The following is an 18,206-nucleotide window of genomic DNA, read 5'->3' on the forward strand; positions in this document are numbered from 1 at the left end:
TTATAATTGAAAGTACTCTCTTACCATAAAAGGACTGACTGTTGTGTGTCACCAAACTGTAACTCTTGGGATTTTGTTTGTTTGTTAAAAAAAGCCTTGAGGATTTCATTGCAATGGCATTGGCATCACTAAAACATCTGTCAGATGGCACAAGAATTAAGGCTGGGAAACTTTTCCTTAAGAATCATGCTGCTGATGGTGATAAATACTATTATTATTATTATTATTATTATTATTATTATTATTATTATTATTATATCTTTTTAAAAAAAAACAAAAAAAAACTACATTAGGGGTGGATCTACACACAGGGACCCCCCCCCCCCGCTATAAATAAGTCAGATATTAAATTGTTATAACAAAAGAAGAAAAATGCTCTGGAAAATCGCTTCAAATTTTTTTCTTGCTCTCTGGTGCCATCTGGTGTTGCATGTTTATAATGCATTCAAAAAGGTGTTTCTTGACTAATGTAGCTGAGTCCCTGGGATTATCAGAATAGTAAAATGTAAAAGAATCTTGCCATTAAAATATTACTCTGCTGATAAGATTAACCTTTAATCGACAGCCTGTTTTGCTTTGTAGCTCTTTAATGATGTATCACGCAAGCGTGATATAAATGTGAAATATTTAATCAGTGGACCTGGTGTGGATGAATATCCAGAGCCTGGACTGTTTTCTATCGAGGATGATGTGAATGGACATGTATCTGTGCACCGTTCCATTGATCGAGAGAGAAACCCTTCTTTCACGGTATTTACTTTTAACTTTTTTTTCTTTTTAGAAGTCCATAGAACACATGAGCCAGTCGCTAATTTAATTTTCTTGCTGATTGTCCATTGTTCAGATACGTTTTGATGTTGCGGATAGGACGACGAATGAAATAGTGGATAGATCTTTACTCTTCAATGTTAAAATCAAGGATATAAATGATAATGCGCCTGAGTTTTCTAAAAAGGAATTTAACATCACAATGAAAGAAAACCACGACAGAAGTGAGTATCCTGGATACTGTTGATAGCTTCTCTGCATATGGTCCTTGTCAAGGACAGTGTTGCTCAAACTTTCTACTCTCAGGGCCCACCTGAGATAGCTGCAGATTACTGAAGCCAACCCGTCACAAAATGACAGAGCAGTGGCAGAGCCAGTCACAAAATGGTAGCCAGTGCAGGCAGACTTTGGCATAATCGGCTGGCAATTACTGAGATCATTTTCTATTGCTATTTAATCCATCTTTGGAAACTGCCAACTTCTTTGGCACAGACAACATTTTCTTTATGGCTCAGCTTTCCTTAAGCTAAGTACAGAAATTTGATCTGGAGTTATTTTGACTCAGTTTTCCCATTTTAGGAAGAATTTGCTGACCCAGAGGATCTAAGTAAAGAAGGCTTTTTATTTTATATTGTTCCTTTTCCCACCCCATATTCCTAAAGCATTTTTACTCATCTCCTGTAATTTCTTCTCCCATTTGCCTTTCATCCCTTCTCTGGTCCTTTTACATTCACTTCCTCCTCCTATAGCAGCTTTCATCTTTCTTATCCTCTATCTATCCATCTCATTTACCACCGTCATCACACTCTTTGTCCTACCATCTAATTTTGCTGAAGACCTCCTCTTGCTCTTTATTCTCAGAAGTGAAAGACTCTCCTTTCTTCTCCACTCCACTTTTGAACCTCTCTGCTTCCCAGCCACCTTTACTCAGAATGGAGTTGCTGGCATTGGTGGAGCCTAAAGTCTATGGCATAGCTAGGGGTTGCAGCAGGCAAACGAGAAGGCACTGAGCAGGCTGTGGTAAAAGCTGGTGGCTTTGCTCTGATTCTGGTAACAAATTTGCCCACGTGTGGAGATTGCCAAGAGGTGGGCATAACTATACAAGTGCCAAGAAGGGAAGTACAGTCGTACCTCAGAAGTCGAACGGAATCCGTTCCAGAAGGCTGTTCAACTTCCAAAACATTCAGAATTCAAGACGCGGCTTCTGATTGGCTGGAGGAAGCTCCCACACCCAATCGGAACCCGCGTAACCCGCGTCGGATGTTCGGGTTCCAAAGAATGTTCGCAAACTGGAACACTCACTTCTGGGTTTGCGGCTTTTGGGAGCCAAAACGTTCGAGTTGCAAAGCGTTCGACTTCTGAGGTACAACTGTATAGTAAAGACACACTATAAAGATAAAGGGACCCCTGACCATTAGGTCCAGTCGTGGCCGACACTGGGGTTGTGGCGCTCATCTTGCTTTATTGGCCGAGGAAGCCGGCGTACAGCTTCCGGGTCATGTGGCCAGCATGACTAAGCCGCTTCTGGCTAACCAGAGCAGCACATGGAAACGTCGTTTACCTTCCCGCCCGAGCGGTACCTATTTATCTAATCGCATTTTGACGTGCTTCCGAACCGCTAGGTTGGCAGGAGCAGGGACTGAGCAACGGGAGCCCATCCCGTCACGGGGATTCAAACCGCCGACCTTCTGATCGCCAAGTCCTAGGCTCTGTATTATTCCCTTGCTATAAACACTGTACCTTCCCCAATCATAGATGAACCAGTGTTCAATGCCACAGCCTATGACAAGGATGAAGAAGGCACTCCGAATTCTCTAGTGGAGCATTCTCTGGTTTTGCAGACACCTCGTACAAAAGAACCTATCTTCACCATTGATCCTTCAAGTGGCCTGATTCGTGTCACGGGATGCTCAGATTATCAGGTATAGAACTTGTAAATAAAGCCTGTCTTCTTAAGCTCTGCCCCCCCCCCTTTTCAGCATGTATACACTTGTGAAAATAATTTTGCCTTCAGTATGTCACTCTTTAAATCCACTGCCCTAGTATTTCCTCTACAAATTGCCTTTCAGCAGCCTAATCTTTGTAAAAAAAAAAAAATCCCATGCAAGGCAAACAAATGCAGTGTAAACAAATGGGCCATCAATGTTGGTGTTGGGTCAGGGAGAACTGGCTCAGCCTGATCCACTTAGCAATGAGTCACTGAGTGACCTTTTGCCTTCACTTTGCTTCAGTAGCAGATGGGTGGTGGTGGTGGTGCAGTGGAGCTTACCTGACCACCTGATACTGAGCTGCTGCTTATTGGGAGGAAAAATGGAGGTGCTGGGGAGGTCAGCATGGTGCAAATGCATCAGCAGGCTCCTATTGCTGCATTTGCAGTGTGGGGGCTTCCCCAGAGCTCTGCTTTTCCCAGTAAGCAGCAGTGACTCAACAGCTGGGAGGTCAGATACGTGCCACCTCCTCAACATACCATACGTTACTGCTCTGTCCTACATCACTGGTGCTGAGAGAATGAAGAAGAGCTTGGATTTGATATCCCACTTTATCGCTACCCTAGGGAGTCTCAAAGCGGCTAACATTCTCCTTTCCCTTCCTCCCCCACAACAAACACTCTGTGAGGTGAGTGGGGCTGAGAGACTTCAAAGAAGTGTGACTGGCTCAAGGTCACCCAGCAGCTGCATGTGGAGGAGCGGGGAAGTGAACCCGGTTCCCCAGATTATGAGTCCACTGCTCTTAACCACTACACCACGAATGAGATGAGGGATGGGGAACACCACCACCACCATAGGGTCTAAATGCCATATTTATACAGAATTACGGTCCTGTGCAAATTACACCATGGAGCAAAAACATTTGAATTTACCCAAGGCCATGGACCTCAAAACTCATCTTTAAAGGTGGTCTCAGTTGTGGCCACACAACATGCATGGGGAAAAAAAATTGAATAAAGCTAATAGGTATCTTAGCAGCAGTATCAATCCAAAGTTTCTGGTGGCTAATTGTGGCCATTTCAGGAAAGCTGGATTCTAACTTGGTCATTCAGACCACGGGCCTTACGTTTTGCAAATGCATCTTTCCTCTTTGGAAAGTTTGCATGGCTTTGGAGTTAATGAATTCACACCAATATCATCTCGGACATATGGAGAGTGATGATGTTTTCATATTTTAACGTTTTCAAGGAGACCTCGACTTTCAGACTTCTGGTCAAAGCTACAGACCATGGGAATCCACGGCTGTCATCAACAGCAACCATTAATATTGCTGTGGAAGATTCAAACAACAACGCACCATTGCTTGCTAAAGGAACTGTAAGGACATATTGCTTGAGGGCTATTGTCAGGGTGGGAGAGAGTTTTCCAGGTCCCAGTTATGAAGTCAAATGGTTTGCCTTTTTAAGGGCATACTTTAAGGCATTATTTCCCATCAGTGCTGACAGCTCTGCAGGTATACAGCCTAATCAGAATGCTACTGCAAATTCTACAAAAATGTAAATTATTTGAACTCTCTTATTGTTTGAATCAGATTCACCCTGGCTCTTGGATATGCTTAAGTCATGCCCAGCTTTTCCCTGACCTCTAGGATAGGGCTCTGTCATTACTGAGTCTATTTTTGTATGCTGCTTGGAGAATCTAAAATATGAAGAAGATTGGAAATGCTTCAAAATAAGTAATAAACATGCAAATGCCAAACTCTGTACAGGGGTCAGTGGCATGTATACAAGCCCTGCTTCTGAAGTCATTCTGCATGTCATTGCCCTTGCGCTGACTTTCCCTAGTGTTGTGCCAGGAATTCAAGAATAGAACTCTCTGCATAATTGAGGACCACACTTTATCAATGCAACTGCACAGTCCAATCCTGGGGGCATATTCAATTAAATAGTTGCACTAGCAGGAACAACAACAACAACAACAACAAATTTATTTATACCCCGCCTTCTGGCTAGGTTTTACCAGCCACTCTGAGCAGCTCCCCAAAGAATATTAAAACCACGATAAAACATCAAAAACTTCCCTAAACAGGGCTGCCTTCAGATGTCTTCTAAAAATCAGTTAGTTATTTCCTTGACATCTGATGGGAAGGCGCCACTGCCAAGAAGGCCCTCTGCCTGGTTCCCTGTAACCTCACTTCTCACAGTGAGGGAACCACCAGAAGGCCCTCAGAGCTGGACCTCAGTGTCCGGGCTGAGCGATGGGGGTGGAGACGCAGTATAACATGTCCCACTTCTGCAGTTGGGTTTTCCCCCTGTCTCCACTTCCTACGCCTCAAAACAGTGCACAGTGGGAAGATAGGGGAAATCATTTCACCAGGCAAGCAGGATTTCCTTGTGCTTATAGAGGAATCTCCTTAGCAGTCCACTCCACCCTGGGTTATGTATCTTGGTCACATTGCAGTGTGACAGAAAATGGGAGGAAATGTTTGGAGCTGTCTTTTGTTCACTGAGATGCCCTGTCTGTGTCTTCCAAGCATTATCTGAACATCCCAGAAGGCAAAACAGAACATGGCATCCTTCGCCTCCAGGTGGAAGATAAAGATTCTCCCAAGACTCCTGCTTGGAGAGCCAAGTATAAGATATTGGGAGGAGATGATACAGAGAACTTCAGCATTGAGACGGATCCTGATACCAATGAAGGGGTTTTAAGCATCACAAAGGTAATGTAGATGGACAAAGCTATTGACAGGATTTGAAGAATTGTTCCAAGCATAGAACTTTTATCAAGATTTGGGTAGCAGCACGTTATCATTTACAACCCCCCACCCCACCCCACCCTACTGGTTCTTGTGTACAGTTAGTCAGAATTTACTAATGGGAGATTGTGATTTTGTGGTTGATCTGCATCTTTTATTTACAGCCTTTGGTTTACGACAAACATAACAAGAGGAGACTCGTGATTTCTGTGGAAAATGAAGAGCCCTTCTTTTTCTGTGAAGGCGGTCAGATGCAGAGTTCTCCAGGCAACCAAGAAGCATATGTGAACATAAATATCATTGATGAGAACGATGCTCCTCAGTTCCATCCTCCTGCTCTTGTTCTTTGGAAAGAGGAAGGGATTACCCCTGGGAACACGATTGCACATTACACAGCCAAGGATCCAGACACAACACCACACATCATAAGGTGGGGAAGATCTGCTGGTCATTCTTGTACGCATGTCCCAAATGATTGGGTCTTCCAAATGAGCTTGCTTTAGGGTTCCACTTCAGTGAGAGTGAGGAGGAATAGATTCAAGAACCGAAGAGTACAGGGAGTCATTGAACATTACACTTTGCCCAATCACATGTCCCATGACCGCCATTTTGCCAAGTGTGGTGTAGTGGTTAAGAACAGTAGACTCGTAATCTGGTGAACCAGGTTCGATTCCCTGCTCCTCCACATACAGCTGCTGGGTGACCTTGGGCCAGTCACACTTCTCTGAAGTCTCTCAGCCCCATTCACCTCACAGAGTGTTTGTTGTGGGGGAGGAAGGGAAAGGAGATTGTTAGCTGCTTTGAGACTCCCTAGGGTAGTGATAAAGTGGGATATCAAATCCAAACTCTTCTTCTTCCTTTAAGCATGAGTAGTCTACCTGTTTGAGTGCTGTGTCAAAACCTTTCTTCCGATTTTTCAAATGTTTCATTCCCCTGTGAAATTCGCTTCTCTTTTCCTGCTTCATTCATGGAGCACTTTAAAAATGTCCTTAACATGAAAAATAAATTAATTTGGACCTTACATTATTGTTGCGAGTTGACCGTGGGTAGTGTGTATGTGGTCACCATGCTCCCAAATTTAAAGTATATTTGCAGAACAGTATACTTACCTGGCTGCTTATGCTTCCTGATCTGAAAAGAAGTCTCATGGGTGGAGTTACAACATGGGAGCATCAGCATCAGGATGTCTTCCCCTAGGGCAGGCACAGGCAAACTTTGGCCCTCCAGATGTTTGGGACTGTTTGGGCAATTCCCATCATCCCTGACTACTGGTCCTGTTAGCTAGGGATGATGGGAATTGTAGTCCCAAACATCTGGAGGGCTGGAGTTTGCCTATGCCTGCCCTAGGGTATTATAGAAGTGGGAGATACTGGGGGAGAATGGTTACCACGTTAGTGAGATTGTTGCACACCCTGATTTTTGTTTCTGTAGCAATTGCAGTGCTTTTACTGTCAAAGAAGTTTTCTTTTTAAGAAAATGATAAACTGCGGTCTGGTGCATGGAAGACAGCCTCCCTGCCTTCCATCTCAGCTGTGGAAACCATGGGGATTTTAGGAGGCATAGCACCCAGGAAGGCTGCAGAATGCAGACTAGTGGAGAATTTTCTTTCCACGGCTGTTTGTTTTTCACCTAATACTATGCCATTCATCTTGCTGTCTGCTATTTAACATAGTTTACACAATTAATTCTGCCCTATTAATTATTTAATTTGTATATCGCCCGTCACCCAAAGATCATAGGGCAGTTCACAACATAGAAATACAAAAGGGGGACTTGCTTACTTCACGAATTTAACATACCGTATTTTTTGCTCTATAAGATGCACCAGACCACAAGACACACCTAGTTTTTGGAGGAGGAAAACAAGAAAAAAACTATTCTGAATCTCAGAAGCCAGAACAGCAAGAGGGATCGCTGCGCAGTGAAAGCAGCAATCCCTCTTGCTGTTCTGGCTTCTGAGATAGCTGCACAGCATGCATTTGCTCCATAAGACGCACACATATTCCCCCTTACTTTTTAGGAAGGAACAAGTGAGTCTTATAGAGCAAAAAATACGGTAATTAGTAACATTTTCACGCCATACATTTCAATGTAAACAAAATGTCAAAACCATACAAATAAACCCCACCACAAATTATGTATTGGCTGTAAGATTAAATAAAGACCCCCAATAATTATGTGAGCGAATAGCCACTGTATTTGCTAGATTGAGTTCTGCGCTGGACCTGGGACAAAAACGCGAGTGGCGGCAATTTTTGCTACTGCTTCAGGCTGAATTCCCTGACACCCCTACTCTCAAAACCCTGGAGCCATTTTGGAAGTAATGTAAATGCAACCAAAGCCTTCCACTCCCCCATGAGAATTTTACAGAATCTCTTCTTTCCACCTGACTTTTATGAGTGCAGTTTCTTTTTCTTTTCACTGTTGGAGAATGGTTGGAAAATGAAGTGGAAGGAAATGTTCAGCACAGCACAGCACTAAGTATACCCTTGATCTCCAATCTCTTGGAGGGTGGGAAAGCAAACCTTGCATGATAGCTACTCTGGAGCCTTCATCGCTCATTTAAAAATAAAACCTTTGATTTCCTCTTTAAGGTACAAAATAGCTTCTGACCCAGGTGGCTGGGTGACTGTTGACGAACACTCGGGGACCGTGACAAATGTGAAAACACTAGATAGAGAATCTCCCCACGTGAACAACAGCATATACACCATTGTGATTCACGCCATTGACGACGGTAAGCATCTTCTCAAACAATAATGGTGCAAGATGCAAAGTGTCCCAAGGCAGCTCTGGTTTAGCACCTAACACTCAGCTTTGAATATTTCCGGGCAGAAAATGAAAGCAACAGAATTATCTTGTGATGTCTAAAAATATGTTGAGAAGCTGTCTTAAAAATGCTTCCCAGTCATAGAGCCGTTTCTTGGGCCCCAGTGTAAACTCTGACCTAGATGATCCTTTCTTGAGAGTTTGCAAAACAGGTCCAGCTTGAATGATGTGGATGACCTGACATTTGCAACAGAGAAATACAGTGTGGGAAGCGTTTGCTCAGGAGGTCAGATGCCGAAAGCCAGTGGGTGAAATCCATTTCTCATTCTGTGAGTTCCTTCCTGCTCTGTAATATTTGCGCTCTCTCTTTTTTAGCATTGTGCTCATTTGTTCCCCCTATTAGGTGTTCCACCACAAACTGGCACAGGCACTATCCAACTTCATCTCTCTGACCTCAATGACAACGCTCCCATGTTAGTTACATCTTTGCTGGTGGTCTGCAGCGGAAAAGAAAAAGGCCCATTCCTTGTAAAAGCAGAAGACAAAGACTCTGATCTCTATGCAGAGCCTTTTACATTCCAGCTAGTAGAGACCAATGGGAACGTGCAAGACTCTTGGAAACTGGGACAGAACTTTGGTAAGCTACCCTCCTACTGTGACGTAGGGATTTTCCATGTTCTGCCCTGTACGGTGGTACCTTGATTCTCAAATGGCTTAGTTGTTGAACAAATCGGCTCCCAAACGCCACAAACCCGGAAGTAAGTGTTTCAGTTTATGAATGTTTTTCGGAAGCCGAACATTCGACGTGGCTTCCACTTGAGTGCAGAAGCTCCTGCAGCCAATCAGAATACGTGCCTTGGTTTTCGAATGGTTTAGGGAGTCAAATGGACTCCCAAAATGAATTAAGTTCGAGAACCAAGGTACTACTGTACTCTTCACATGCAGAACTCTATAGTATCTCATATGCTAAATTATGCAAATTGCATTGTCATTACATTATTCCACCCCATTCATTTCAGTGCAAGGAAAACTCAATGCAAATAGGGTTTTGTCTTGTACTGTATATGATTTTGATATTCTGTACATCGCTTTGACAGTCTTCAGACTAATAAAGCTATAGGAGCCATTTTTTAAACAGACAGAGTTCAGGTAGGGGAGGAGACAAAAGTTTCTGGCCTTTCAGCAGAGCTAATGGGGCTGCAGGATATCTCCATCTCCTCTTCGACTATAAGCCTGATAGAATGGCAGGTGCTGTTAGATGTGGATTTTGACCTCCATGCTCTGGCCTGTTGTCTGCAGCTTTTCCTGACACCACAGGTCGTCTTGTAAGTACCATCTTCGTACTCGGAAATAAGTAGGGCTATTTTATCCAGCCCACAGCTTTATGGGCTTTTCAATGGAGGTGGTTCAAAGTTGATTTAAGTAGCTTTGAAAGGGGGGGGGAGGTTTAAAAGTTTACCTGGCAGCTCCCAGAGTCTTTTACTGATAAAAGTTGGCAGATATTTTCATAGTTTGAGCCTTTTTATCAGGGTAATTTGATCATTAGAGCTCTTACTCACACAGCAGAGACTCAAGTTGAGACTTGACCCGGCGCCACAGGTTAATAAACTACCTATAAATGATAGGGATGCGGGTGGCACTGTGGGTAAAAGCCTCAGCGCCTAGGGCTTGCCGATCGAAAGGTTGGCAGTTCGAATCCCCGCGGCGGGGTGCGCTCCCGTTGCTCGGTCCCAGCGCCTGCCAACCTAGCAATTCGAAAGCACCCCCGGGTGCAAGTAGATAAATAGGGACCGCTTACTGGCGGGAAGGTAAACGGCGTTTCCGTGTGCTGCGCTGGCTCGCCAGATGCAGCTTTGTCACGCTGGCCACGTGACCCGGAAGTGTCTCCGGACAGCGCTGGCCCTTGGCCTCTTGAGTAAGATGGGCGCACAACCCTAGAGTCTGTCAAGACTGGCCCGTACAGGCAGGGGTACCTTTAACTTTTTATAAATGATAAGAGAAAGCATTTCTTCTGAAGTTTTCAAAGAAGGCTGGACAGCTAACCAAAGAATTGCCTAGAGGATTTGCAAGCAACCATTCAATTCTTAAGAACCTAAAAATGATTTAATTCTGGTTAATAATATTTGGAAGGGTTCAGCCTGCTCATCCTTGTCTGCACCATCACTATTGTCTCATTACCAGCATGGTATTATTATAATTAGCGAAAAGAAATAATGTAAGTATTCTTCCTCTCGCCCTTTCCACCCACTTTAGATGACTCAGTCGAGCTGTTTATGTTGAAAAGCCTCCCTTCTGGCATTTACGAAGTGCCGCTCCACATTTTCGACAGGCAGGGGTTTTATGTGGAACAGACCCTCCATGTCGGTGTGTGTTCCTGCCGGGATGGGATCACATGTGAGCAGGAGCTGAAGCTGGCTTCCATGTCGGTGGGTCTTGGAGCAGGAGCAGTCGCTGCAATCGTGGCTGGGTTCCTGTTACTGATTTGTGAGTGATGTCGTAAAATTGCTTACTGGCAGAAATAACGTGCTCAGATCTTGTGCAGAGAGAATGTAAACATGTTATCCTTGTTCGTCAGTGACTGATTTTTTTTAGTGGGTGCTCAATTTCAATTCAGAGTGCATGCACACGTAGATTAGTAGGGCGAGCTGCTTCTTCATGGGATTAAACCACTGAGCCTCTTGGGATTGCTGATCGGAAGGTTGGCACTTTGAATCCACCTGACGGGGTGTGCTCCCGTTCCTCCATCCCAACTTCTGCCAACCTAGCAGTCCAAGAGCACACCAGTGCAAGTAGATAAATAGGTACCGCTGCGGCAGGAAGGTAAACAGTGTTTCCGTGTGCTCTGGTTTCTGTCACGGTGTCCTGTTGCACCAGAAGCGGTTTAGTCATGCTGGCCACATGACCCAGAAAGTTGTCTCTGCACAAATGCCGGCTCCCTCGGCCTGAAAAGTGAGATGAGTGCCGCACCCCATAGTTGCCTTTGACTGAACTTAACCATCCATGGGTCCTTTTACCTTTTACCTTGACCTATTGAATTAATTAATTCAGGCAATTTCTATATGCTTAAGATATAAATATATCTTTAAACGGTGTACAACAAACTAACCGGGAGGTGGAGGGGATCCTAGGATGGATTTTCCCTCCCACTCATCCAAAAAAGTGTTAAAGCTCATCCTTTGTTTTTCTTTTCCTTCTTATGCAGTGGGCTTAGCTCTCCTACTTTGGTGTTCTTCAACACCAGAATTGAAGAAAGGCCCTCCCTTCATTCCATACGAAGAAGGCAACCAGACTCTGATCCACTACAATGAGGAGAGCCAACAAGCTTTGTCTCAGGTGGTAAATAATACTGCTATCCATTGTGTTTTTAGATGGAAAACAGCACAGGGCTCTTGCAGTTGTATAGAAGAGGGAGCTTCTGCAACAGTAGCTTTCAATTCAGATATTAAAGATGTAGGGGTTCTGCTGTCTTTCGCACCTGCCCACCTTGTACTCTCTCCCTATGATGGTCCGGGGCAATGCTATTGGGATTACTGTACAATCATCATGTGAGATTCATTAAGCCGAATGGAATTTATTCCTATTGAGTTGTATAAGATGGTAGTCTTTGATTCTTTGGGACCAGAGAGCAGTGGAGACTTGGAGTGCCTTTGTAACATCTGCTTTCTTTGCATATATACTAGCAGGACAAATAGGCAAGCAGGCACTCCTTCAACAGGCAGCAGATCCCCAGAGAACATTTGTGTCGACCTTTTCCAGGAAGGCACCCACAATTTTAGTAGTTCCAGCTAGATTCTTGTATTGCTCTCTGTCGATTCAGAACAGCTGCTTCACACGCAACCAACGTGTAATAATGCATTTGATTTTGACTTAATGTCCCATTTAGGATACACCCGATATGGGAGATCCTGCTACATCATCCACAGTCTATGCACAAATTTCCAAAGAGAAAGCACAAACAATTAAGGTAACCACAGAACTCCTTGAGCTTTATTGAATGTATATTTAAAGGGCCTGTAATGGAACAGTACAGTTTCCTTGCCTGGTGTTGCTCTTGTTTGTCCTCCCCCCTCCCTTTCTATTGGGTATATTAGGAGAGAAATTTATTTCAGTTTGCTTTTAAAGGTGAACTTGCCTAACTCACACTTTCCCCAACAATATATGAACTGTAAGGAAGCCGTCCTTCAAAATTCACAGTTCTCTGAATTTTGCAATGAAGTTCTTAGGCCAAGTAATGTGTACAAAAATGCATATACTAGGGCACAATTTTGATTAAAAATGCATACCTTGCTGAAAATGACATACCAAAATGTATGCTATGGGGAAATCGCATCCATAAATGTGTATACTCAAATGCTCAAATGTACACGAGGGCTTTTACAAAAAAATTCGCAGACTGACGTGGTCGTGAATTTAAGATTGGAAAAATGAGAAACACTGAGAAACTAACGGCAGATCCACCCATCTCTAGCATAGAGTGCATATTGGACTAACTGGAAAGCTATCCGGGGGTCTCTGCCTTGCTGAAAGATAACTGCTCTGACCCTCAAACTCTGCTTGTTCAGCAAAAGTCTCTCCTCTTGTAGGCTATTCTTAGAGGCACTTGTGTAGGTGAGTGGGAGTCTGCATCATGAAGGGCCTCCTGATCATGTGGAAGATCCTATACAAAAGCTACTGGCTCCCCTTTCAGACCAGCTCACGGAGGCTGGGGTGGTTCTCAGCAGGCCATTAATGCCAGAGGCAGGGATTGACCTGGAGGTCAGAGGCCTGTAGGTATCTCATAGCCTAGGATGTTGTCGAAGGCAATCACTCAGGGCTGAAATCTGCCTTGTATGTTGGGATTGAGCTCCTTCAAATTGTCCTTATACAGTGGTACCTCGGGTTAAGAACTTAATTCGTTCCGGAGGTCCGTTCTTAACCTGAAACTGTTCTTAACCTGAAGCACCACTTTAGCTCATGGGGCCTCCTGCTGCCGCCGTGCCACCGCTGTGCGATTTCTGTTCTCATCCTGAAGCAATGTTCTTAACCCGAGGTACTAGTTCTGGGTTAGCGGAGTCTGTAACCTGAAGTGTCTGTAACCCAAGGTACCACTGTATATGCTTGTTTATTTATTGTCCGATGCTTTTAATGCCTTGATATTGTCTTGCATCCCATGCTGCACCAGCAGGGCTTTGCTGACACCCAGGGCCGTCTTAAGCTTATCCAGCGCCGTGGTGCAAAGATCCCTCCAATGCACCCCCCCATTTCCCATAGTTGCTGACCTTTTTTAGGGAGGACGGCACTGCCAGCCCCCAGCTTTGCTGGAGGGCAGCTCCTCTGGCGGGGAAGAGGTGGAGTCTGGATACAGCGGCTCCTGGTCCAGCTGGTTGCTTCGTGCCATGGTGGCCATGGCAAGCAGAGGCTCCAGGTGTGGTGCTGCTTCGGCAGAGCATGGCGGAGGCAGGTGAGGGCGGCGAGCTGATGCTGGGAGGCGCCGTGTCCAGCCTCTGCCTCTTCCCTGGCGCCCTCCAGAACTTGGCTCCCTGCACCACTAGCCTATATGGGTAAGGCGCCCCTGCTGGCACAAATGGAGTTTTGTTTCCTTTCTTTTCCCCATGTGCCTCAAAAATCTACTCTAGAAGGTCTCCAACCACCTGGAGCTGATTTTGAGGGTGGAGTGGAGGAGGCAGGAGAAGGAGGGAAATTGACTCCATTGCACATGTGGAAGTCTTGTTATGTCAGCAGAGCTACAGCGCTGGATAGGGGCCAGTCATTTCTTTTGGCATTTTATTTCTTAGAGGCCAACTGGAGCGAGCACCTCACATTCACGGACATCCAGTCAAGTACACTATGAACAAAACCTACCTGTGAGTAAAATGTGTACGAAACCACCGTTGCTTCAGGTATAGAAAAATGTATGATGGTATGCAGTAGTTCACGGGTGCTAGATTTTGTTGTTGCTTTCAGTTTGCAATCATTTATCATCATCATCATTTTAGTTGTATGCTGCTTTTCCATAGTTAAAACCATGGGTAGGCAAACTAAGGCCCGGGGGCCGGATCCGGCCCAATCTCCTTCTAAATCCAGCCCGTGGACGGTCCGGGAATCAGTGTGTTTTTACATGAGTAGAATGTGCCCTTTTATTTAAAATGCCTCTCTGGGTTATTTGTGGCATAGGAATTTGTTCAATTCCCCCCCCCCAAAATATAGTCCGGCCCCCCACCAGGTCTGAGGGACAGTGGACCGGCCCCCTGCTGAAAAAGTTTGCTGACCCCTGGTTAAAACAATTCTCAAGGCGACTTACAGAATGACAAGATTTACATAATTACCTTTATCTTTAACAAAAGTCACCAACGATAAATCACATCAGAAAGTACACAATTTCCACATAATTCATAAAATCTAAAATTAAGAATACAGCATTAATATCAGTCACAATTCAAAATGACATAGATAAAAAATAAAAGCAATTAAAAAAAACAAAAACAGAGCCCTCTCTGCGCAGCAGCAGCAGCAGTACTCCTTGTAGAGCCTGTCAGGCCCTGCCCCAAGCCAGGTGGAGAGAACCAGGACAGGGCCGTGTTAAGTTGTGGGTGAACATATCAGACGACACAGCGATTCTTCAAACAGCTCTTGTTTATTCACAGGCCAGAACAGAACTGAACTGAAGGGTTCAGCCAGCCTGCTTATATAGAGCTCCACTACAATGCACCAGTAACAATTTTCTGTAACTATCCAATCACTTAGCGTCACTTTCAATTCCTTATTTGCATATGTGGACCTGAGTGAAAACTATCTATAGTATCCCCCTGCTGGCCCAGGGTGAGAACTTCAGTACATAACAGCCCTTCAGGCTCCCAGCAGGTCAGTCCTGGGCAGCAGCAACAGCGGCAGCAGTTCTTTATTATGCCCCCAACTTTACATTGCATTTCCTTTGCATTAAAATGAATGGGGTGGAATAATTAATGGCAATGTAATTTAGGGTTTTTATGTATTTAATTATGTAAATTACATAAGTTACATAATTTCACCATATTTTTGCAGAAAATAGTTATTCATTTTATCCTTATACTGCTTTATATTTTTTATGAAGGAACCTACATTAAAACATCAAAGCATTCAAAAACAAAACATTACAGGAGATCAGATTTAAAATATGAATCTAAATATAGTTAACAGGAAACAAAAATATTGCCTTAAATGTTTCACATTAAGACATTACAAAGGAAGGCCAATTACAGAACACCTTAGAAAATGAATTGCAGAAGGACATAAGCAGCACTGCATGCAATGAATATAAAAGAATACGTTGTTTGTTAATTTATCGTTCAGAATATTGCTCAAGGTGGCTGACAATAAAATGGAAATTTATCAAACTAGAGTAAAACACTTTAAGCATATTAAAATACATGATAAAAATCACGCAGCACAGAGATGAAAAGCCCTTACAGCAAAGAGGAGCACTTGTCATAGCTACAGGCAGCAGAAAGGTTTGTAGCAATTGTGACTTTCTGCTCCCAGAAAATTATCAATATTCTATGACCACCACTGCAAAGTTGGAGGCAGGGATTTTGAATTGAAATGGGCGTCTGAAAGTCCCTGGCAGGCAAGGTCACCTGACACCATTGAGGCATTGGATAATTGACAGCTGGGTGGCTCCACACACTTGCCATACTTGGATCACAAGGGTTGGGGGAGATGATGATGATGATGATAATCATAATAATAATAATTTATTTATATGCCACCCTCTGGCTGGGTTTCCCCAGACACTCTGGGCGGCTTCCAACAAAATATTAAAATACAATAGTCTGTTAAACATTAAAAGCTTACCTAAACAGGACTGCCTTCAGATGTCTTCTAAAAGTCTGGTAGTTGTTTTTCTCTTTGACATCTGGTGGGAGGGCGTTCCACAGGGCGGGCACCACTACTGAGAAAGCCCTCTGCCTGGTTCCCTGTAACTTGGCTTCTCGCAGCAAGGGAACTGCCAGAATGCCCTCGGAGCTGGACCTCAGAGTCCAGGCAGAATGATGGGGTTGGAAACGTTCCTTCAGGTATACTGGACCGAGACCGTTTAGGGCTTTAAAGGTCAGTACCAACACTTTGAATTGTGCTCGGAAATGGAGAATCTGACCCACTGGGCGAAAAAGGTTCTTCACTCCTGTTCTGTTCCATCTGTCCACACACCAGAGGACAATGTGTTTTATGTGGCAGTCATGTTTGCATGCTAGTGTTCTGCAGGACTTGAGAGAGCAGTTTTATAGTGAACTGTCCTGAGGCTTTCTGCAGTTTCATGTCCTAATGTGTTTCAAATATTCTAATTTTAAGGAGAGTGGTTTTAGCAAGATGCATGGAAATACCTGGACTGCAACTGTATTTTTATAAGCTAACCTTCATTTTCTTTTAAAGGATGACCATAGAATGACCCAAGCAAAGCTGACAGTGCCTGTTGGAAGTATAGCTTCACCCATAACCATCCCAGAATATTTCCAGATGATCCCTGGCTGGCATCAGGTTAGATAAATCACAACAGGATCCCGCCCCACCCCCACACTTTTAATCTCTAATAACTCAAGATGTGTCACGTTACAAAAAATTGCTATCTGTAGATTTCATAGTTTCCCCTTACATTTGAAGAAATTCTGGATGGAATGTAAGCAGGTGATGGCTCTAAAATTCATTTTCTCTGCTTCAGCAGACAACCTTGCTCCCCCAAAACAGTAAGAAGCGCTGGAAGAACCCACATGACCGGATGCTGGAAACATTGGATGAAATCTTAAATCAAGTGAGAAACAGGAAGAGGTTCATCAGTTCCCCTTCTCCAAGAACTATGAAATGCGTCCAGTGGAATGAGTTTCAATAATGGCTCAAATTTGCTTTTGTTAATGCAGAAGCCCAAAGATCTTCTCCTGCCACCAAATTATTTTAAATCGGGGAGGGTAGAAAATCAGTCTAGGGAGCTCCTGAATGCACAAAAGATACTCTACTACTGAGCTGTTGTCCTTCTCCCTGAATGTGCTGCAGATAACAAAGATTTATTTCATTAAGCAGGGCTGGGAACCTTTGGCTCTCCAGGCCTGTTCTGAACTCCAGTTCCCATCAGCCCCAGCTACAGCACGGCCAATGGTCAGGAATGATGGGAGTTGTAATCCAGCGATGTCTAGAGGGCCACAAATTTCTCATCCATGTAGTAGAGGCAGGAAGGCGCTCTTGTTTAGCTATCTAAATGCTCTTTTGCTTACTTTCTTTCCTCAGAAACTTAACCACATCGCAGATCTAGAAGATAACGGGGTCTCTTACGCTCCTCATGTTTATGCAGAAGAAGGAATTTTGGAGAAAAGTGAATCCGTTCTCTCCCTACCAGTTGTGGATGATCACAGCCTACCTCCCGATTTCTTGGCTACTTTGGGGCCGAAGTTCACCACTCTTGACAAAATCTGCAGCAAGTGATTCCTTTAAAGCTGCCCTATGAGCAGCTGGGAATCCTCCCAGTTTAATTTGAAATGGAACTATAGCTATGCCGTTCATAAAGGGATTTTTGCCAGCATTCATTCTGCTGAATTTTTATACTTGAATAAATGGATTCTTTTTTTATCTTGCAATAAATACCGTGTTTTTAAATTTTGATGTTGCATTGTGGGAAATGTTGTGCTTCGCATTGTCTTATCCAGAAAAATAACATAAAAGCTTAAGCTACCCTAAGCCAATTGTCCTCAACTTGGTGCTCTCCTGATGTTTTGGAATACAATTTCCACCATGTGTGTTGGTTGGGACTGTTGCCTGATGGAAGCTGTAGTCTACAATGTCTGGAGGGCACCATGTTGGATGCTGCCCCACCAACTTATCTGCTCTCTGCCAGCTCTGCCTATCACTGAAGGTCCATGTTAATGTTGAAAAACCGCCCGGGAAGGCCACCACCTTCCCAAGACACCGGGGTGTCTCTCCGGTGGTCACCCTCTGGCTGTAAATCTTCCCCAGTCCAAAGAGACCGGTGATAAGCGACCCCTCCC

At 44.1% G+C, this 18,206-nt stretch overlaps 1 protein-coding gene across 4 annotated transcripts in view; it reads left to right on the forward strand.

Annotated features, from left to right (window-relative positions):
- CDH26 (cadherin 26) overlaps window positions 1–17,821 on the forward strand; it is a 29,020-nt gene extending 11,199 nt beyond the window's left edge. The window contains exons 4-18 of one of the 4 annotated variants that reach the window (XM_028735369.2): window positions 583–750; window positions 845–992; window positions 2,524–2,690; window positions 3,945–4,073; window positions 5,230–5,415; window positions 5,616–5,881; window positions 8,046–8,188; window positions 8,624–8,857; window positions 10,474–10,704; window positions 11,423–11,556; window positions 12,104–12,184; window positions 13,995–14,099; window positions 16,606–16,710; window positions 16,895–16,981; window positions 17,452–17,821. In XM_028735369.2, coding sequence (XP_028591202.2) covers window positions 583–750; window positions 845–992; window positions 2,524–2,690; window positions 3,945–4,073; window positions 5,230–5,415; window positions 5,616–5,881; window positions 8,046–8,188; window positions 8,624–8,857; window positions 10,474–10,704; window positions 11,423–11,556; window positions 12,104–12,184; window positions 13,995–14,099; window positions 16,606–16,710; window positions 16,895–16,981; window positions 17,452–17,646 — 2,379 coding nt within the window. In that variant the 3' untranslated portion in view covers window positions 17,647–17,821. Of the gene's footprint in view, window positions 1–582; window positions 751–844; window positions 993–2,523; window positions 2,691–3,944; window positions 4,074–5,229; window positions 5,416–5,615; window positions 5,882–8,045; window positions 8,189–8,623; window positions 8,858–10,473; window positions 10,705–11,422; window positions 11,557–12,103; window positions 12,185–13,994; window positions 14,100–16,605; window positions 16,711–16,891; window positions 16,982–17,451 lie in introns of all 4 variants that reach the window. The other 3 variants (XM_028735367.2, XM_028735370.2, XM_028735368.2) reach the window with 3 other exon arrangements.
- Window positions 17,822–18,206: the final 385 nt, after the last annotated feature.

This window comes from Podarcis muralis, chromosome 5, assembly GCF_964188315.1.
Source record: "Podarcis muralis chromosome 5, rPodMur119.hap1.1, whole genome shotgun sequence".
Taxonomy (NCBI): domain Eukaryota; kingdom Metazoa; phylum Chordata; class Lepidosauria; order Squamata; family Lacertidae; genus Podarcis; species Podarcis muralis.